The following is a 22,641-nucleotide window of genomic DNA, read 5'->3' on the forward strand; positions in this document are numbered from 1 at the left end:
TAAAATGCCCAGCATCGCAAATGCTTTCTGAAAAGCACCCGTGATACGTTCTGGTTTGCCTTTCTTCAAGGTAGGTCATGCATGGTAGGCTTTGGTCTTCCAGTCAGTTTCGGGTAGGATCACATACATCTACCAGTACAGAGATTTCAGCACTATCTGAAATCAGATTGATGCCGCACTGGAAACAGGCTGGGACCGTGGGCATGTGAAAGATGACCCATAACTAACACAATGTCCAGGTCTGTGTGCCTAAGATGTGGAAAAACAGGGCCAGAGGCAAACTTCACTGTAGCCCTGGTAGTAGCTCTACCAGTCACTGTTACAGGAAACAGAGATCCAGGCACAAGGGTGAGTAAAAACACCCACTTCATCAGGAGGAAATAAATAAATAAGCTGGTTGCATCCATGACAAAACTTAACAGGAACTTATTTTGTCTTTGAAGAGAGTTTTGGAAGCTGTACTCTCAAATTGATTCGAAAGCTTATTAATGAAACAGTAGGTTTTGATTATGTATGCACAATACCTGCACTACTTTTTCCATATTTTATAGGAAAAGAGCATACATTTATTTATATTATACATTAAAAGACAGATTTATGTATTTATTATTCCTTTTCAGTGCTGTGGGACAGGATGTTCCTTCTTTCTCCTCTCCCCCCCCCATCTTGTTTATTCTCGCCTGCCAATGACGGATCCTTTGGCTTTAACTCAGGTGTACATCAAACCACCACGCCTAGGAAATAACAGCTCTGTCTCTAAAAACAAACAGCTTAATAACATCAAACTGTCACTAAATATAGAACTAAGGCTGAATCCAAAGGAGCTTTTTTTTTCCAGTGAAAGAAAATATCATTACATAGTCTCGTACTTATTTTAATCTTTTCTTTTGTCTCAAGTTTGCTGTATCCCTGCAAAATGCTCCTCCATCAAGCCTGACACCTACTATTTCTGTAAGACTGATCAAATAAATGCCCTTTTTCAACAAACATAATTATTGCACTTCCATCATTTCATATTTAAAGGAAAAAAAAAAAAGCATACTTCTTAAACTCAGATAAACAGTGTGCTATTGTGCCTTCTCAAATTAACTACATTTTTAGAGCACAGTTACATGCATCTTTTCACAAATGATGATCACAAAACAAAACATTTGAAGATATTTCAAGATAAACTAAAAACTATCCTTTGTATGTTAGATGATTCAATGCAAGGTACATTAAATATATATATATATTAATTTTTTTCAGATTTTTTACATAACATGGAAGATCTTAGCATCCCATACCAGGCTTTGGGTAAGGAGGAAACTCCCCCTTAAAGTACTCTCTCTCCAAAACATGAACAAAAAGAACTCCAGCAGAAGGGTATACATTCCGATCAGAGTGCACCTTAGACAGAATCGTGTACACTGGAAAGCAGAAGGAAAGATAAAAGAGAGAAAAGCACAAGTGAGACATGCTCTAGGTAACACAGCATGCATTTCAACAGCAGTGTGCGCAACCGGGAAGAGGAAAGCAACACATATTAGATACCTGTTAATAAGTTTTTAAAAGGTTGCATAGATTTAAGAACAGAATAAAGGGCAAACCCTCTCTTTCCCCCACAGGATCCCTTCCAATATTGCAATAAACAAAACGGGCTGTGTTAGAATTCAAGTAGTACAACCTATTTGCTTTTATTACAATAAAAAAATGAGGGAGTCTATTGCAATTTTTATAGTTGTTTTATTTGCAATATTACATACATAAAAATACATGAAATAAGCAATACAATCATTTTTTTTTTTATATATTTAACAATAAAATAAAGAACATGAGAAATACTGTGGGATCTTAGCAATAAAAAGTAGTGATTCTTCTCTAAACAAAATAGTAGATTTTTCAGTTCCAGGGCAGAAAAGGGCAAAGCAATTCACTTTAGCTAAGGATTTATAAGTTCTTAAAGATAGATTTTCTTAGACCAGTAGGGCCAGATAATCTACATCTAAAAATGTGTTCACTGAAGATGTGCATGTATCGAAACTGAAGGACGTGGGTAATTATAGGCCAGTCTGATGACAGTGACTCCAAACAAACAAACAAAAATCACATTTTACAGGACTGAAATTAAAAACCTAAAGGAAACTTACTCTAGAACAATATGTCATTAAAAAACAGTTAGTTCATAAAAGTACCTCTTATTTCGGTATAACACCTTTGATACAGTATTATAAATGCATTCTAATGAATTCGAGTACAAAAATCATTATGACGTGAAATGAATAAGAACCCACTTGACTGACAAGTTTCAAATTTTAAGCATAAATGGAAAACACTGATCTAATAGAGGTATGTTGCGGGGTCTTAACGGGACTGACTGTAGGTCATATCATTATTCCATGCTATTATTCAATTTTTTTCAAGTCACTGATGTCCAAGAATCAATCACTGATGATAAATTTTGTGCATTAAATTAGGATAACACAAGTGGTAAAGATAAGCCCTGGATAGTGATACACGGCTACCTGCCTTGCATGCTAACTGAAACAGACCTTACACAAAACCACGTCTACAAACAAAGACTCTAGGCCATACAGCATGGGGAAGTCCTATGGAAGAGTGGTCCTACAAGAGACTTTGGAGTCATTGTAATAAACTCATAGGAACAAAGGCATAGCTTCTGGTAGATGAAGGGGCTAATTTCAACATTTAGATCAATAAACAAGAAATATCTGCAATGTGTATCAAACTAAATTTTCTACTAAAATGTTTCTTCAGATTTGTCATTACACCAACCTTTGTATTTGAGAGTTCCTTAAAAGAAGCCCTGCTAATTAGGCATTAATCACCGACATGGCACCCCTCGTACCACGTACTCCATGTGGAATCCATCTCACCTAATTTTAGATGCCTACAGAAACAACATCCACCACTGAGTCAGCCGGGCTCCTTTTATAGTCAGTGGAGAGAAACAGACACTTCTAGGGGTTGATTAATTTGATTTCGCCTGTAAAATGAGATGAATCATGTCCTACATTCCTGCCTCCTCTCACTGGATCTCCGCTGACTACAGCCGAGAGGAGATGCAGACATCTGTAACGCAGACCTTCCAGTCTCTGAGCCGGATCCAAATTGAACAGCCCCATCCTCTTAATACAATATTGATCAAATTCCACAGCAGGAACCTTTCCACTGAACTGCACTGACCGCCTCAGTGAGAGGTCATAAATAAGTAATACTTTTCGAAGGATCGATGACAGGATCTTTTTACCAATCGAGAAAGCGTTCGGTGCCTCGCTTGAGGTACGAACCAATTTCCTGTGAATTTACATGAATCTTGCTGGAAAAGTGTCAGCCGTAATCATGGTCCCTTGGTTATCTGTGTAATGATCTGCTTATTGGAGTCGGTATTTTTTTTTCAGTTTTAGAAGTTCCTTTTGACACAGTAGGGAGCAATGTCTCCACAACAACTTTATCTTAAAGAGAAAATTAAAATGGGCCGTGGAATTTTAATATAGTTTATTTTTTAATAATGTATTACAATTGTTGTGATTAATAAACCAATTATTGTAATGTTTGTGCAGTAACACAGCTATTTGATTTGCAAAATTAAAATTAACATTTTAGTGACCCCAAAAAACTTGTTCACTCCCTTCTGTGAGTAAGTTGTAAACAGATCGAGAAAACTTTAATTTCCTGTAAAATAATTTCAAGAAAAGCTGAAAAAGTATTTGTAACATTAATAGGTCTCTTCACAGAGCAGAAAAGCTGAGAAAAATATGGTGACTGGATGAAAATGTCAAATATACCCCAAAAATCTATTTTTCCATTTCTGATTCTTTGACTCTACAATAAAGGTCAAACAGGAAGAACAGTGAAAAAGTAATGTATATTTTCTCCTCAAATAATAGTTTTAGAAAGTAAGAAAGATAATAAGATCAACTGTTACTACATAGTAACAGAAAACCCCATGTAACCTGTATATTTCTTTTGTCTGTTAGAGGAAATCTATTGCTACCACTAACTACCTGCACCTAGATACTTAGTAATGAGACACTCTCTCTTGCTAAGGTAAACATATGCATAAGGATTTCACCAAGATTGATGTCCTACATTTGCATAAAATCTAAAAATGCCTCTCAGAAGGAAGAAAAATAAAAGGAAAGCATCCTTATTTTATCTTATAATGACATTGTAATGACAGGAGTCCATAGGGTAAGAACTGGAAAGTCTTTACCCCCCGTATTAGATAAGCTCTCTTCTTTTTTCCCAACGAAGTTCCTTCAAAATCAAAAGGAAAATGTTGAAGTCTACAGTCCTCTGCAGTATTCAATGCTTTTCAGTAATGAAACAAGTGAAACGCTATTTTCTTCAGAAGCTATTAAAACTCACAATTATTTTCATAAGATTGCCAGACTGGAGATGAACGTGTAATCATCTTAGGTGATCTAAGGCTGAAGCTGAACTCACCAACTTCTAAAGACTAATCTAATTCTGCAAACTGTCACATATGTACTGGGTGGGCAAATTCCCCATGGCAGATAAAATTCCAAGGACTCTGAAAGGCTTCTGTAAATCTACCCATGAGAAATTAAAATTTTTCACTACATGGGATAACAACAGTTCCCAAAAAAAAACAAACAACAAAAACAATAGCAGCTACCTCAACAGCATTGTTGTTTATCTTTCTCGTTTCCAGGTCCCTTGGAGGGCTTTCCAAGATCCCAAGATCTATCTGCACAGAAAGGATAGAAATTCTAGAGATTGGGGGAAAAAAAGAAATAGTAGATACATTGGGAACTGAATGTTGGAAAACATGCATCATTCTTTGAGCCATGTAAAGAAATTACCCCAGTTGTCCTTTTTGTGCATGGGCATAGCCAGGAATTAAGCTCAGATTGTATCAGCCTCCAGCCCAGAGGTTCTTTCTCCACCGATTTTTAGCAGAGGAGACAATCCCAGAAATAATTTGGTTTGGGGGCCAATGCAGATGGCCTACCTGGGTGGGCAGTCAATGCAAAACCAACAGGCTTTTCTCAGCTCGTGTAGAATAGCTACAATATTCTAGGTGCACTCTAAAATATATTTTTTAATATTTTTTAATCTAGGGATTTTGTTTAATTGTTTCAGATAAGTTATTGTATTAAGCAAACTGCAGAGGTGTTTCCAAGCAACCAGCAGCAGTAAGAAAATATGCAATATTAGGTACAAACACAGCCATTATTTCAAGCAAAGCTGGAACTGCAACAGGAAAAGTTGGGGAGAACTAGCAAAGACACACACGTCTGCAAATGTTTAAAAGGTTGAAGAAATGCAAGATTTTCCAAATTACTTACCTTAAAATAGCACCTTATGCCTAAAACAAGGACATGACTGAAAAAGCAGGAGTAATATTAAAAGCAGATTTGACTGAACCAACACGGGGTTTAAATTGATGACCTAAACTCACCATTCTTCTCAACAGCCTTTATTCTGCTGATAACATAGCTGTTGGCTTGCTTAGTCTTCCAGTTAACTGTTCCATTATTGCCATCAGCAGAGCTTAACAAAAAAGCTTTTCAGAATAAAACAAATGCAAAATAAATTAGTCAGATCAACAGACTCCCACAAATCAACTATCAGATGGAATCAGATACCTTCTAAACCAGGTTTTTTATTTAGTCAGAGCTCAGGAATCTCAGGTTAAGAAAACGATGCTGTTTGATATGAATACATAAGTATATATTACTCTTCCTGGTAGTAACCTTTTTGACATTCATTGCCCAAATAAGCCAAGTTTGCACTAAATGCTTAAGCACCTGCAGCTGCTGTTGCTGACATCATGACATTGGTAAGAAATATATGATGAAGCACATTCTCTGATAAATATATTTGCACCAGTGAAGCCTCATATGCAGGCAAAGACAAACCTAAGGTTACTTTCACTGATGTAATATGTAGTGGTCAAAGTAGGGGAAGTAATATAACCTAGAGCATGGCTTTGCTTACAGGAAGATGCTGGCAACTGGTGCCAAACACCTTGCCTTGCAGCAGAACCAATAACCAGTTCTGAGAAAAGAATTGGTTCAAATTAGTTATCTTCACCCCACTCAGCCAGAGACAGTTCCATCAGCACAGCTGGAGGCACGAGAAGGTTTATACATGGTGAGGAGCAAAGCACACAGGAGACTCTGAAAGCAGCTGTTGAGCTGCCCAACAGCCTCCGTTTCAGCAGTGGCAGGACTGCCTGAGAAAGCTCCCTCTTCACCTCCAGCTTTTTGTTTTTTTGTTCCTTTCCTCTGTGATGCAGGATATACCAGCTGTTTGTAGGTTATATGCCAACTGAAAACCCAGATAGAACGAACTGCAGTAAGAAGCTAGGAAGGGAGAGTAGACATAATAAATAGGTTTTATTTTGAAATAGTTTGCGAGTACAAACTCGTGTCAAACTCCAGCTAGAAGATGTTATCAGGCTAACGTCTTAACTTGCTTAGAAAAATAGCAATGTCAGAATCAAACAAGCAGTGGTAGTTTCCCCCGGATACATCTCTGTTGACAAACATGCATTAAAAATATGCACTGAACCTTTATACTAGAAACGTAAATATTTGTGGAAACTTCTGCTGGCATGGCTGCACTGGTCAGCTGTCGCCCTACTGATATATACCACGTTCTCCACGCAGAATTTGGGAGGCCCAACAGATCAGGCTTAAACAGGAAAGATGCACAAACACGGATCTATGCATGTGGCTGAAACACTTATTAGTGACAATTTACCCAAAACAACTAAAATTTAATTTAGGATAAAGCATAAGAGCACAACAAGCAAAAAAAAAAAAACAACTGTGTACTGAAATTACCCTACCAGCACAATGACATTTCTCAATTATACATTTGTTAGCTTTCTTTAGATTTTCCATATACAGCAAAGATCTGGTTTAGCAACAAGCTGTTATTGCCATCCAGTGTTCTCCATCTGTCTCGCACGAAGGACAGCTTCCTCCCTGCTGAAATGATCCGCCTACCCTGAAACTCTTAATACAATAGTGTCTATTTATAGGTTACCCCACACAGTGCTGTTCATGACCTTTAGTGTACATTTTTGGTAACACTAGGAAAGCTCAAATAAGTCCAAAAAGGTAAAATAAAGTTGTTGTGGTATTTCAGATGCATGATCCAGGCAATTAGGACCTTTTCAGATAGAAACCAATCCCAGGCAAAGCAATTTGATTGGATTAATGAAGGATTAAATGTTGAAGAGTATTATACTTATCACGATTGACAAGGGTTTAATGCATCCTTTCAAACTGATGCTTTTTGATGAGTTTGCCTGATAAAAACAGCATACTGACGACATTACCCGTAGACATACAGCGTGTCCCCTAGCACTTTGAGAAAACAGATGCAAAATGAATCTAGCCTATTTAAATGGAATATATATAGAAAAGTTCAGAGATGCATTTTCAAAATACATTTTTTATATTGAAAAATAAATGATCAGTGCCTTTGCTCTGGGCCCACAAGTGGGGATTAACGAGGTTACCTGTCCACCCCTCTACCTTCGTTGCAGTCCACAGGGGAGCTGGAAAAGCATCCAATGCATCTGTTATTCAGATGCCACGCTTTACAGTGTAGTGTTTTAATATAAGTATATACGTCACCATCTATTTGATTTTAAATGAAAGGTGTGAAATGGAACAATGGAGGAACACACTGCCCATTCAGCAGCTCTCATCACAGGAACAGCAGTCTCAAACAATAGATCAGGGCTCCTGGATGGATAGTTAATTGGTTACATCAGAGTTCTAGTATGTCTCACAAAGCATTGGCATTATGCTACTGGAATATTTTAATATATATAAAATGACCAGGATATATACCATATATTGATAAAACCTGCAGGTTAAATCAAAGGCTGGGAGGTTAATAAATAATGTAAGCGACAAGCCGCTAACACAGCACAGTGAGTTGTTTGGTTAGCTTAAGGTGATCACTGATGTGTACTTCAGTAGAATAAAATGTAAATACATGCCCAGGAACAAAGGAGGCATGGCGTACTTACGTTACAGAGCATGCAGTTCAGGGATCCAGAACTTTGATAAAAGACACTACGGAGATGTGGCAGATAACAGGTTGAACAGAGGCTTTCAGCAGAACACTGGTTGGAACAGCTACTACGTAAACAAGTACATCAAGGAGTAGCAGGGAGATTTTATTTTTGTGTGTGAGACAGATATGATCACCGTTCAAATGCTGTGTCTGGTACGTACAAAGAGCCTTCAAGAAGCGTAGTGACAACATGAAGAAAGCTCAGGGAGTATCTGTGGATATGATTAGAGGATGACAAAAGAGGCCCTATACTGAAGAGCGCAGGAGTTCAGACTACTCATTTTTACCGAAGATAAATTTTAGAGAGAATGTGATCACCTTCGTACTCACAATGAAAAAAAAATGTTAATGGTGTCAGGCTCTTCAGTTTGTTACACATTGCCAGGGGGTGCAGGAGGACCAGCTCCCAGCTCTGTGCCTGGGACCTGGACATGCTCAGGACAGAACATCCACCTACAGGGCCCTTTTTTGTTAATTTTACTTGCATAGATCTTATGTAAAGGTTTCAATTATTAATACTTAACAGCAGAATATTAAATGCAGCACACAGCTCCACCTCTCAAAACCCTGCATTGCCCTTCTCTCCCATACCTCTACCCCTACAAACCCAGAAATGTTTCCAAGCTCTACAATTATTCATCTGTGCCTATCCATCCGTGCAAACAGTGCCTATCTGCCTGTTTCTGTTCCATCCATTTCGGACTGTAACATCCGAGCGTTTCTCTGAGATCAACAATGACAAGCAACCAGATGAGGCATTTTGTCAGTCTCACTGTGAAACTTCAGCAGTTGCATTCTTGGGAATGCTGCAAATGACACACTGGAAGAACGAAACCCTCGTGCTTTATTAATAGCAACATTTAGCCACACCATTCTCCCTCCTACCACAGACCTGACAAAGAAACCAAATCCCAGTAGTTTTTCCACAAACGCAAGGAAAACAACACTGCCACAATTCCTACAGTTCAGCCCTGAGGCCATGGTGTAGCCAGGGAAGGAACATTGCCTGGATTCCTCTTACATTTCCATCTGCTCTTGATACAAATAACTAGAGTATCTCTACTTAGGTCTGATTTCTCAGGCTGCAATTGATTCAAAAGATTAAAGAAATTCAGAAAAGCCACAGGTTTCAAGATGCTGAGGTTGCCACCTGACCAGTACTTAGTTCTTTCTAACTTCCCATCTCAGTGGCTTAGGCTACCACTAAAAATAATCTACATTAAAAAGACATTTTGGCTGGTTGTGCTGCAACTGTAACAACATTTAGCCAGTCTCCACTACTTAGTTGGGAGGGAAATGTCATATCTCACTACAATCATGAACTGATGGACATGGAAAATTGCCTGGTTTTAGCCAGTCGTTATTTAAATTTTTCATAGTTATTCAGATAACAAAGCTATTATCATTAGGTTTTACCATTAAACAGTTACCAGCCTTGAGTTACATCTTCACTAACACAGCAATGTCATACAGCATTGTTTTTTCAGTGGTGAAACCATGCCCATTTAATGACAGTTATTCATGTACTTTAGCTTCACAGTAACAGAATTGACAATCTCATTTGTATTCGAAAAGCTGAACCTTAAATATCATTGCAACAACAGTGGCAAGTCCCATTTTTTCTAGCACCAAAGGAGATGATCATCAGCTACTGTTTGAGAGCCAGGTCCTCCACTCTTGAGTACAATACCAGCTCCCTGGGATCAAATGCAGGACTTCTGAAATCACTCTTACACTCTTTAACCTCTTGAGTCTCTTAAAATCTCTGAATTTTGAGAACATTTTGCTGGTGGGAAAAAGAGCAAACAACAGTCTGGACTTCTGGCAGCAAACAGCCTCCTTCAAAAAAACCTCTGTGTATATATCTCATAGATCTTTAACACATACAAAAAGCATAAGGTAAGTTTATTCTGTAGTTAAGTGTTACAACAGAAACAGGAAAAACTAATCTCTATTAGTAGAAGAGAATTCAAATCTATTCATTGATCTTGCAGTTCTTCCCATATTGTTTTCTCTATAAGCTGCTCATTTGGTTTTGCCTGGCTAAATAATGCTTCAGTACTATACAGTCTCCTTAAGGACAGAATTTAAAATAAACTATTTTTAAAATAAACTACAGCCTATGGGAGGCTGTAGCTTTGCTTAGGACCAGTGATCCAGGTTGGAAGTTCTCCCACATGGTCATAGCTGAGATGCCAGGCACTGGGAAAGCTGGAAGATAGACAGGTTCAGCCCAAGAGTTGCATTCAAGAGCTATAATGAATATAATTTTGTTTGTTTGTTTGTTGGCTTAAAGGGGGAAAAAAAGCTCAAGTGAGCCCTGGGGCAGTTTATATCATTCAAATTATATGAGCTGTCCTGTGTCATACCTGAATTCAGACCAGGGACATAGTACAAAATTCCACCCTGACGAAGAATAGATGTTATGCAGATATCACTCACAAGAACTTAATACTGTTCATGTTTCCTTTTTTGTATTGGTCTCAAGCCATTTATTGTGCTGTTGGAACTAATGAAATCCAACTTGAGACAAGCTTAAAAAGGTCTGAAGAGGAGAAGTTAACAAAAAAAATTAAAACTTCTTCCTTTACTGTGGAGCCTGAGAGGGACTTGTGGATTAAGCTCCCAACTCAGCCTCCAGAAACGCATTTTAGTTGACATTTTTTAGATTTAATATCTCCGTAGATACTGAAAGCTTATCCTAGGACTGTCCTAGTTTTCCCTTGGCTGCCATGCCAGTCTTGGGAGAGGGAGGCAGGAAGGATTTCCACATTAGGAGAAAGCGGTATCTTGCAGTATCCCGTAGTACCGTGCATCTGACAAATTCAGTTTAATCCTTACATTGAACAACTTAATGCTTGGGCACTAATCGCACCTTTAATAAACCCAACACCTCATGTCACTTCTGCTGTCGGTGCCCAGTGCCAAGCACTGTCACACACCTCCTGTCCTGGAGGTATATTTACGTGTTACTCGGGAGGATATTGAACAGACCGTTAGTTTCCAGATGGCATACCCTTGAGCCCTCACACCACAAAATAATTTAGAGAAACATCGCTGTTAACCTGTTTTTGGGGTGCCAACAGCCTCACCGCAGCACTTGTGGCTGGGCTGCTGGCGAAGCACCTCAGGGCTGAAGAACCCCGGCGGGGTGAGACCCGAGCATGACCCGATAGCTATGGTTTATACCCATCAGGGAGCGGAATTAAGGCTTTCTCTGCAGCCTAAACCCCGGCACGGCAGGATTCAGCTGGCAACTCCTTTAGCCGGGGCGGCACACGAAGGACGGGCTGGCACAGCGCCCAGCGCCCAGCGCCCGGCCGGGGAGGCGGCGGCTCCGGCCTCACCCGGGGAGCCCCGAAGCGGCCGCGCCGCCCTCCCCGCACCCCAGTGCCGCACCGGGAGGCGGCTGCGGCCCCGCTCCGACCCTCGGCCGCCTCCCGAGGGAGAAAGAAGGGGCCGAGGCGGGGCAGGCTCCCGGCGGCTCCCGGCGCCGCGACCGACCTGTGAGCAGCAGTGCGGGCCATGGCCCCGCCGCGCAGCACCGCATGGCTCCCCGCTCCGCCGCCACCGCCGCCGCCTGCTGCCGCCACCTCCGCCGCATCCTCCGCCCGCCGGCCCGCCGCCGCCGCCTCGCCTCGCCCCGCGGCAGCCGCAGCATCCTCCCCTTCCCTCCCCGCCCCTGCCCGCCTCTCCCCGCCCCGCTCCGCTCCGTGCCGGCCCCGAGCAGCGCGGCGGAGAAGCGGCGGCAGCGCCGGGAGGAGCCGCTCGCTGCCTACCCCCCCCCCCGCCTCAGGCTGCCGCCGCCATGTTAGGGGGAGGCGGGCGGTGGGCACGGGCTGTGGTAGAGCCCCGCTCGTCTTGCGCTGCGAATGCATCGGCAGCCAAAGCCTCCACTTTTCAAAAATTGTCTTTTTTTTTTACGTGTAAATGCGATGTGTTTTTTTTTCTTAAAGCAGCGCTGAGCCGTCATCCCGGAGGGGACGGTCAGGGATCCAAGCCCTGGGTTGCAGCGTGCATTGGGGCTCGCTGCCCTTCTTCCATCGCTGTCCCGCAGCGCCGTGACCCCGTTAAAGGCTGTTCTCCATCTCCTGTTAAAGGCTCTACTCCATCTTCCATCCCAGGCCCGGCTGTGCTGTGCTGCCTCGTTGGACACAGGCTGCTGATTGCCGCCTGCCATTTGGTGTCTGCGCTGCAGCCCCAAAGCGATGACAGGAAAGCTGTCGCAAAGGGAGCAAATGCTCCATTCCGGGAAAGAAAAATACCGTCAAATACACTTCTCTGCATTAGTGGTGCTGTATTTTGTGGGTAGATGGATGCAGATGTGAGACATAACCCCTAGAAGAGACATCACCATGCAAATAGGGCAGTTACTTCTGCAGAGCTACACTCTAGAGCTTCCAGTATTGTACATACAAGATAGTCCCTCTACTAGAACTACAAACTGAACTACATCTAGAGCCATGCCTGGTTTTATGTTTTATTTACTTAGTTTGATTAACTCATCTCTTAAACTTGCAATGTCTTAGGACAATTAGAAATGGGAGGGTAGATTTTTTGACATATTGAATGCTTTGTAAACATTTCGCTGTACAGGCTAGCACAGCAGCTCTTTTAAATAAGGACAAGGTAGTAAGTCTTCTATTATCCAAGGAAATGACCTTCCTTCCTTTGTTGTGCATAGAGAAATTTGATTTCTCATCGAACTTCCTGAGTATTTCTAGCCTTGAAAGCCAAATGTGTTTGCAGAAATAATAATACGCTTTTGAGGTTTGTTAGGGAAAAGTAAAATCTGGATTTCTTGAAATGTATTGAACCTATTGAGCTCTTTAGAAGCAGGGGAAGAAAAGATGAGTGTGGAAGACTTCACCCTGTCTGGCTCATGAAGGGGAACCTTGTGTAGTGAGTGGTTTTTCAATACAGAAGTTGTACCCGACATTAAGATGCAAAATGCTCTGGTGTTTTAGTCAGCCAGTTCATTGTCCCAGATGAAGGCTTTTTGGTTCTTTTTCCACTGAGACTTTTTTTCAGAATATATTTACATTTTTCACGTAACTACACAGACATTTATGAGCAGAAATTACACTCATTTACCTCTATCTAACAGTATTCTTCTCTTTCATGGCACTTTATACTTTTGAGTAGGCCTCCTTCCATTCCCCTGCTATGTATGATTTTTGGATTCATTTCCTTGTGAAAGTGTACAAAGCCATACAGGTGCAGCTGTGCCACAACCACCTGACATAGCTAGCTCCTCCTGTGATGGTAATGTTTAAACTAATGAGAGAGAAAGCTGATGGCTTTCCAACAACAATCTTGATGCTAGTAAAAGGCCTGATTCTTGTAAACACCTGTACTGTCATCACCTTATTAATTACCGTTTGCCTTCCAAGTTGTATCATGTTGAGATGTTATCCTTATAGATGCTATAAAACTGTCACCATCAAAGGTTTTCAATGCAGTAGCAGCAGTGTAGTGTTCATCAGAATGATGTCTGCACAGAAAGAAGGCTACACTCACCTAAAACGTGTTTGTGGGATACACTGCCTGAGAAGAAACATTTATATGCCATTGATCTGTGAGGAAGAGTGGGCCTGCCTTGGCCCATTGCTTCCTTCCTTCCCTGCAGCCTTGGGGTGTGGGTGCATATCTGGGTCTTTTTTTTTTAAGTCATATCTTGAGGCTGGCATTTTGAATTGTACAACACTCACCTAGCCCTGCAAGACTTCCCTGAGAAACTCTGGATAGTGATGGGCACTTTTTAAGGATTCCCTCCTTACTCACATTCACAGTATGGACAAGACAACATGTTTACATCAGCCACCAACGACTTGATCTTGGTGAAAAATACTCTTTCTGGAAGTATTTACTTCCAGAAGGTACAAGGTACAAGGTACTCTCCTTGTACCGTAACCTAACAGACAGGCTGTTATAGAATGAATGGAAAGGGCTGCATTGATGTTCTCCATATAAAGTGCTTTGGTGAGTGGAAAAGCTGGTTTCTAACACTTCCTAAAGTACTTTTTAACTGTGTTTGTTTGTTTGTTTTTTAATTCTAGAATATAAATACTATTTTTTTTTTAATGGATGCAGTAGTCACAATTACTGTATCCACATGTGTTCTGCAGGTTTGGTTTGAAGGTTTATTTTCTTCTTCAGACACAGCAGGCAGTCAACTTCATGCAGCCTAATCCTTTTGCCTCTTTCTCTTCCAGAGCATGGGTGCTTGCAGCTTGATATTTATAGATGCTAAAACCTTGAAAGTGCCTAATGCTTCTGAAGATCAGCCCACCTAAGGAGAAAAAAGTATGGTTTTTTTTTGTTGTTGTTGTTGCTGGTGGTGGTTTTGTTTTTGTTTTTTTTTTTTAAGGCACTGTCATGGGGAAAAAAATGTATCTATATATAACTTTAATTAAAGATAACAACTACTACTAGTTATTATGTAAAACACGAAAGATTAACTAAAGTTCTTTTTCCTGTTCGCCATTCCTTGGGAGTTTATAATAACACCTTTCATTGCATTCCAAGGATTCGCTTTTCTTTCTTAGTTCTGTTTTTCTAGTGTTGACTGGAAGCTGTTTGGCACATTGCTATGGCAATTTGTGATTGCAGTAAACAGATAGTTCTTATGTAGTGTTTAACTATATTTTAAATGTAGTAATGCTACCAGAAACTATATGCAGCAAAAACAACAACAACAAAAAATTCAAAAATTAGGCTTTTATGTTAAGCTTAAAAAATTAGGCTTTAATGTTATTTGAAATGCAACCCACAAGTGCTTATTTAAACAAAGTACGTTATTCAAAATTATCTTCCAGAGTTGAACAGAAGTAGACTTTTATGAACTCTGTTTTTAGCTGATTTAGCCTATGTATTCTATATTTTTTCGCAGAATTTCAGATGCTTAAGAGGAACACAAAAGACTGAATTCTGTGATGTACTAGTTTTCACCAGAATTTGGCATCTGTCTTGGAAAATACCATGTGCTCAAAGAAAGAGGGTTGCATATATCCAAATATGGAAGTGATAAACGAGAATAATAATAATAAAAAGAAGTTGGAAGAAATTAGACACTCTAAGTTAAAACAGCCCACAGGCAACTTCAGAGTTTGCTGAACCTGCACGTGTATAGCCAGTAGCCCGGTGTGTCAATGACTCTGACTTTATTACAGAGATTACAGTTTCATGTGTCTGAATAGTTCTTGTGACTTTCCAGACAAACACTCGACTGCACCTGAAATATGGGTTCCTGTCAATACTGGAGAACTTCACTGTTTATAGGCATGGATGGCCCACGTTTTTCCACCTCTCCCTCTACCACAGGGCAGCAGCAAGTGTGGAACAGCATTGAGATGGTCTTTTCACTTGTGAGAGGCTTCCATTTCAAACATGACTGTGACTGAGTGCTCGCTGATGGCATACTTTAGGAATGCTAAGGAATACCTTAGTTTAAAAGAAAAAGCTGTGGACTCTGATTTCTGTCATGTAATTTTTCCTCTGGTCAAAGATTTTAGGGAGCATATTGGTTCAAAGAATTAATATTCTAGAAAGCATAAAAATATCTAGACAGACTATAAGTTTAATTTTTCTCTCCTTGCTCTGTGTAGGGGAGGACTATGCTTTGTAGAATGTCACAATAAATAAATACAGTGCCTACATTGATGTAACATGGAGGAAAAATAGTCCAGAATCATTATCTGAAATTCTTTAAATGTCTGTAGTACTCAGATTATGTGGCTACTTAGCCCAGCATTAAGTGTCCCTACAATAATATTTTCCTGTTCTTTCCATGGGCTCTGCTATTCCTAAATCTTCGGTTCTTAAATTTGGCTCAATTGCTTTTAAATTCTGAACAGATTATTTAGTGTGATGACTAAATTAGTTTAAAATTCTGAAGTGATTCTTCATTGTTCATCAAGTCTTAAGTTACCTACAAAGATTTCTTGTTTCAGCCTTTCTTGTATTTCACATCAAGGCAAACCTCCCCCACCTGAGAAGGTGGGTGTCTCTTCAAAAGCATATGTGAAACACAGTTACCAAAGTAAACTGCTGAAAAATGAGAACTTCTAAGTTCTGTTAACATGTGGCTGCCTAAAGCTATGCACCTTTTAAGGATAATTTAACTAACAAGGGTCCTCTGTACTTCAGAGGTCCTGCTCGTGGGAATACGAGATTATTTATACTTTGAATTAACTTTTTTTAAAAAATATTTATTTTTTTTTTCCAGCAGAGCATAGGCCCTGGAATGCATCTGCATGATGATATGCTCCCCAGATGCATAGAGCTAGCTCAGAAGAAACTATTAGTGAAACAATGCCCTAAGTGAGCACAGTGGCAAGCGTAAGTGAGTAGATCTTCATGTCCAGCTCTGGCAATAAAATCTTTCTGATTTATGAACATTGCACATTCTTTTGAGGGGCTTCATGTGCATTGTTATACATAAGTGAGACTGTGTATGTATGTGACCTTAAATCCTTTGTTCTGTTTGATGCGATAAATCAATGCTTCTCTGGAGAAGCAGTTTTTATGTCAAGATAGAGTCTATGAACAAATTGGGGGTGGAGTAGGATCTCATGCAGGTGCCAAACCTTGGATCTTAGCGTATGGCTTGGATCTGGCCGGGGTATGCAGCATACAGATCCAGCTTTATTATGAACTCTCAGCCCAAAGAGGTGGAAACATGGGCCAATACTGAACAAGGCAGAGCTCCTCACATAAGGAGAGTCAACACCCAGAGCTTAGGGCAACAACTTTGAAGAAAGAAATTTAATCATACATCCTAGATGATGAATAGAGGAGTGTGTTGGTTTTGTACCTGAAGTCGGTTCCTGCCAAGAGTGTGGGAGTTGCAGAAACGCCTCAGAGGAACAGAGCAAGAAGCTTGTGACAGATGTGAGTGTTGTGTGCACATTTAAGAAAATGGTTTGATGAAAAATGGAATGTTTGCAGCCTGAAGGCATGAAATTTGAAAGCTATGATTGGAAGAAGGGCCAAGGTTTTTACAGAACAAAGAACAAGTTTTCTTTCTGTTCCAGAACAAGCCTTGCTTGGAGGAACAATGAAATACTTGTATATTTTCTTTTAAATAACTCTCATATGCTCTCCAATGTTTTTGCGTGAGATGTTACCTTACGTGGATGGAACCAGATCAAAAGTGGCAGTTTAAGGGAAGCAGTTAAGAAAGACTAAACAAACAAAGAGCGTGTCACAGAGTACAGCAATCAGGGTTGCAGCACTGACAGTGTGGAGGCTGGAAGAGAGGAATGCAGCTGTTGTTCCAATGCTGTTGAAAGCAATTCTGTCTAAATTGAGTTCCAAAGGCGTGCCTTATCTAAACATATCTCAACTAGCTTTGAGTAGTGTGGAGTTCATTTCCAGGATCTTAGACTAGTTTTGCGTCTGGTATAGATGTGTCTTCGTGAGATATATAAGGACTGACAGCAGCAAACGTTAAAATTTGGTTTCCAGAGAGTAAGTACCAAGGGAGCCAGGTGTGTGTACTCTTCAGGAGAAATGCCACATATAAACACGACTGTGCTCAGATGACTCTGTTGTTTAACTCCTACGTCTTCAAATATCGAATGCTTGTATCTTTTGGCAAGAAAGACATATTTTGTTCAGGAGAAGCTTATCCTGTTTTGCTGTGTTGTGGTGTTGTCTGACTAGCAAAGTAAATATCTTCCAGTTGCCAAACATATCAGCTGGTGAAGTGTCATAGTTGATGAGGGGAAAAATGTGATGAGTTGTTGGAGTATAGGGTTTCAGGCAGAGAAGTGGAGGACCAGGCAGGTGAAGGCATGTGATCAAAGAAAATAGAAATGAATCTGTGAAGGAGTGACCTACACAGGTCCTGTCCTTTGCTATCGTCAACTTCAGCAGGAATTGAGAATTGAGCACTCTGCAAAATTAGATCATTTCAAATTCAGGAGCCCAAAATGTTAATACATTAGGGCTTTTTCCAGGGTTATTCATGGTTCAGGAGTTTCACTTATCAAATCATGGGCAGATTTGCTTTCTCTGCATGAGGTTTTCATAGCTGATCGTGGAGAATCATGTGAACACTAAATTAGCTAACATAGACAAAAGGGTGTAGTTTCTGCACTGGACTGCAAATCGTGCTTTTATCTAGTGAATGAGGGCAAGTCCACTGGGCCATGCCAGCAGCTCTAGGTCCGCTACTGGGGAGAGGTAGAAGGAAGAGCTAATATGTAACAAGTCCTGTGATCCTCATATTTGGAAGGATTTTGTGCAAATTTTGTGAAAGTTCAGCAAAACTTTTCTTAATATCCAGATTTCTGGATCCAGTCCTATCCATACGTGTGGATGACATGTTCTCATTCAGATCTGATGGACTCAAATGTATCTTTTCAGCTTCTGCAGAAAGAGAAGAAAGGTGTTTTCTGACTCTTCCAGGTTTGCTCCTGTAATTGTCACGTGGAAATGTGCTACAGCTTCCTACCAACTCATTGTTTTTTGCCTTCGTACACATGCAAAAGTTGTGGATCATTTAAGCATTTTCATGTTGTTTTCTAATAGACTCTTGCTGCCTTTTGATTCAAAGTAATTTTCAGGAGATTGTTCGTAAGCAGAGCATTATTACAGATCTCTAAGTCAAATTGTGGTCTGTCATTTCCTTAGTTTGTGCACTGCTAGCAAATGTGGGTTTTAAATGAGATTGAATTTCATTGTTTGGAAATGTAGCTCTGCAGCATAAAATCTTCCATTTGCACATACAAAACAGTTTCTATACCAAACACAGACTGTAGATGTAAAGCTTCTTGTTTAATCTTATTTTGTTTGGTTGACATTCTGAATATTTAGCATGAGCATGTTTTCACTGTAGAGTAAGGCCTCCATTTCCCACAGCAACTCTGAATTGCTTTGGAGATTTAAATCTTTGTTTGACACATATATGTCTTCTTCTCCCTCTCCAATCTGTTTAGAATGTCTACCTTTAAATCTCTCTGTTTCTTCTGTTCAAATAATTAAAACTAAACCTTAGTGTACGCATCAATTTTTAAATCAGAAAAGGTTAAAATAATATTCCAAATTTTGTGCATGGGTTTTTGTCCACGTTTCTTGTTTCTTGTGTAACTGCATGACAGTGTATGTAATATATTCCTTTGAATGTAGTCTGCATTCTTTGACGTGTTCCTGCAGAAATGGCTTTGTTCTTCTGTGTACAGATTTGCAAAAACTGCAGAAAAGTATTTAGACCTCTCTGCTTTTCTGTGTGCTGTCTCTCATGTCGTTTCTTGACACTACTCTGGAGTGTTTCTGAGTTTAAATCTTGTTTCTGTGTTACTGGCTAAGTAATAGTATACCTGCCTCTGGTTTGTGAAACTCCAAAGGCAGAGGAAAGAAGCAGGAGCTGCTTTTATTCTGCTATAAAATGTTCCACAGACCACACTCCTACACTTCAGCCTGCCTTTCCTGTCTGTGAGCGACCATTCCCTCCAGACTGCTTTTAGGAGCTTGTTTTTCTCCTTTGCCCTTGGTCATCCTCTCCCCTCCTTCCTCTCTTCGAGGTAACCAAGCCATCTTGCCACATCAACATTTCACAGCCAAGACTGGGGTCTCTTAGGCTTGTCACTGTGCTGCCGTCATGAGAAGGAGACCTTTTGGCAGCACTGTGCTAGCTCTGACCTTTCAGTGAGTGCCTGCAGCAAGCAGGCAATTGCGAAAAGATTCTGGCAAGCAGTGCAAGAGGCAGGGCCTGTGGATCTGCACAGTTCCTTGCAGGGGGTGTGCTGCAGATAAATGGGATGCTGTTTGCCCTAAGAGAGCTGTGTCAAGGAACTTACAGTTGCCTTCCTACAAGTGAAGGATGTGATGTACAAAGAGAGCCTGGGTTTGCAACGTGAACTCACAAGGAGCACTTAATGTTCTTGTTTAAAGGGCAGGAGCTCACTGCAAACAGCTTTTCTCTACTTTACAGTAGTCTAGGCACAGTAGGAGTTCACCCTGGTTTACTGGAAGGGGCCTATCTGATAATTCATCACCCCCCAAAACAGAGAATGTCTTTAGGTTTTTGTTCATATTGATGTATATCAAATGGTAGTGTGACGTCTGCTGTGTGACAGGAAGTACTGTACCCTGGGCTGTTCATTTCCTCATGCCAAGAAAAGCTGTGTGTTGTTTCTTAGAAGTGATACATGACTGTAGAGGGAACCGAATATCGCATGTATCTGTTCTTCTGGTTAGATCATATATTTTAGCATTGCATAGGCAAAAGGGAAGGACTCCTAAGGTGGGATGCAGAAGGAGTCTGGCTCCCTAGCACAGGTGTGCAAATGGATTACGGGTGTGAGAACATCACTCAGAAGCTGTATGTGCTAAGGGAAAGGCAATGGGAATGCCTTCAGGCAAAAGGGAAAAAAATGGGTTAGGAAAACTGAGAAGGTTACAAAGTTCAGCTTTTAAACTTCCGTACAGGAACTGCATTTTCATAAATATATTTGCTTTGTACCTAAGCACGGAGCAACCTTCTTTGGGTAGGGGCACTGTTTTAAGCTAATGTAGTTTTGGGTGCCGAGGGAGTTACATGCCCTGAATGATGTCAGGAGGTGCTGGTGGACAAGTTTTGGAGGTCACACTGATTCATTTGTATTTTTTTCCTTTCTCTGATACATTTTCTTTAATATACACAGTTGCTCTGGTTATTTAGGCCTTTATTGCTTGTGATCTTTGGTAATAGTGAGGTTACCAGGCAGATAAAGAGACACGAAGGAGAGAGAAGATGTAGAGCTCGGTGAAGGGTAGAAAGCTGAGGATTTAACTAGAGTTGTTTTGGGGTGGGGGATCACAGAAAGTGAGCAGCAAGTGAGGAATGTGTTTGCACTTCAATTCTAAGTGGCCTAAAGGAGTGAGCTAAGTGAAGGAAAATCTCAGGTGCCTTCTATTTGCCATGATAAAAAGCAGCTGTATGTTTATTTACAGTACCAAGGGTGACAGTTCTATTTGTGTTAGAAGTTTTTAACCAGCTGACAAGTTTTTAACCATCTTTTTGAATAAAATAATGAGCTATACACAACCTGCAGAGTATTCTGGAACCAGGGAAAACAATGATAGGAAAAGTTTTCCAAGTTAGTAAATGGAAACCTAAAAATAAGGCTGTAGAAGGAGTGGGCACACAGAAGCAGGTCAGTCATTTCTGAATAGCCCGGGAGTTTGTTACCCAGTCTGGTCACCACATTTGTTAACAATTGTGCATGAGTCCACAGCGCATGAAGGTGGAGCAGAAAGCTGCGCAGTGATGTGACTGGGACAGAGATTCTCTGCATTGTAAGGCTCCAGACAGCAGAACTAAAGTATTTTAAGCTCCAGTACAGTTACAAAGAAGTGACTTGGTAAGCTGAACAAAGTGCAGGGACACTTGCAACAGAGTGGGAGAACACTGCTGCCCTCCTTGTTTTTTAAAGTTTTGGGATCTTCACCAGACTTCTGAGTCACAGGAGTTCCGGGGCAGCATCATACACAGATCAATTTCGGTTATTTGGTGAGACACAATTAACTTCATTTAAAACTATAAGCTCAGTTGTCATACAAGAAGATCAAGTTTTATTTTATTCTGAATACACAATTTTATAATGTGGCTAGACCACATTATCAGAAGAACAAATTTGTGTGTTTTCTCCATAAAAGTACAGTTACATGTAATTCCATGTGCATAACCCTGTAACAGCCCCCAAGTTTTAAAACTATTGCCACCAGGCAAGTTAGTGATTCAAGTCATTTAATCATTAATTAGAGGTTTGCTTAGCTTTTGGGGGGAAGAGAGGGAGGATAGTTCGTATTTTTGGAAGGAAGGGAGAGGCAGGGAGTTATTTTGCCTTTAGAAGAATAAATGTCCGATATTCTATGAACGGAAGACATACATGTTCTCAGCAAAGTGTCAGAACAAAGACAAAATCTCTGCACGAAAGAGCTGACTGTGTAGGAGGACCTTTATGTAGTAGATCAGCTGCATTAAGCTAGAAATTACAGTATTTAATTTTCCGTGAAGTTCTAATGTGAGCCTGTCACACAGGCTGCGTAGAAAGCTGTGTGCTGAAGTTCTTGTTGTTTGGCTCAGGAATATTCAAAAAATGCTTTTCTTTTGTAAAAATGTTGCTAGAAGGACATATGTAGAATAACCATTTGCGTGGAAGCGATGCGTTTTGGGAAGGAAACTGGAAGTTTGCTGCATGGGAAGCAGTACCAATGCCCGAATGGAGTCGGATTGGAAGTGCCAATGCAGTTGGATATAGGATGGAAAACACGATCAGAAATATCAGAAAGAACAGGATAAACAGAACTGGAAATACTTGGTTGCCAGGATGGAAGAAGCTAGTGAGGTGATTCATGGTTTGTAATAGGGATCGCTTTTATGGAAAAGGTTTACAGCAACTGTGGGAGTACTGAGTAAAAAGCAACAGAGGAGGTAACAGTAGCTTAGGAAATTTAGAAGAAAGACGATCAGAGCTCAAACAAAGGTTTCAGCCACAGGAAGTGAAAGAAGGGACTTACTGATTTTCCGAGGACATATTATTGTAAAAGAGGAATCAACAGGACTTGGCAAAATATTGAGAATGG

At 40.5% G+C, this 22,641-nt stretch overlaps 1 protein-coding gene and 1 long non-coding RNA gene across 7 annotated transcripts in view; both read right to left on the reverse strand.

Moving 5' to 3' along the window:
• Positions 1-11,743, reverse strand: part of SGCE (sarcoglycan epsilon) — a 28,265-nt gene extending 16,522 nt beyond the window's left edge. The window contains exons 1-3 of one of the 6 annotated variants that reach the window (XM_068673983.1): positions 11,572-11,743; positions 5,429-5,533; positions 1,287-1,409 (exon numbers count right to left, since the gene is read on the reverse strand). In XM_068673983.1, the coding sequence (XP_068530084.1) occupies positions 1,287-1,409; positions 5,429-5,533; positions 11,572-11,728 (385 nt within the window). In that variant the 5' untranslated portion in view covers positions 11,729-11,743. The remainder of the gene's footprint in view (positions 1-1,286; positions 1,410-5,428; positions 5,534-11,571) is intronic. The other 5 variants (XM_068673981.1, XM_068673980.1, XM_068673979.1 and 2 more) reach the window with 5 other exon arrangements.
• On the reverse strand, positions 1,706-5,422 carry LOC137852344 (uncharacterized). The gene is made up of 2 exons (XR_011093774.1): positions 4,643-5,422; positions 1,706-4,260 (listed from the first exon to the last, which is right to left on the reverse strand). It is a non-coding gene; the product is annotated as an uncharacterized lncRNA (long non-coding RNA).
• Positions 11,744-22,641: the final 10,898 nt, after the last annotated feature.

Source organism: Anas acuta, chromosome 2 (genome assembly GCF_963932015.1).
Source record: "Anas acuta chromosome 2, bAnaAcu1.1, whole genome shotgun sequence".
Classification (NCBI taxonomy): Eukaryota; Metazoa; Chordata; class Aves; order Anseriformes; family Anatidae; genus Anas; species Anas acuta.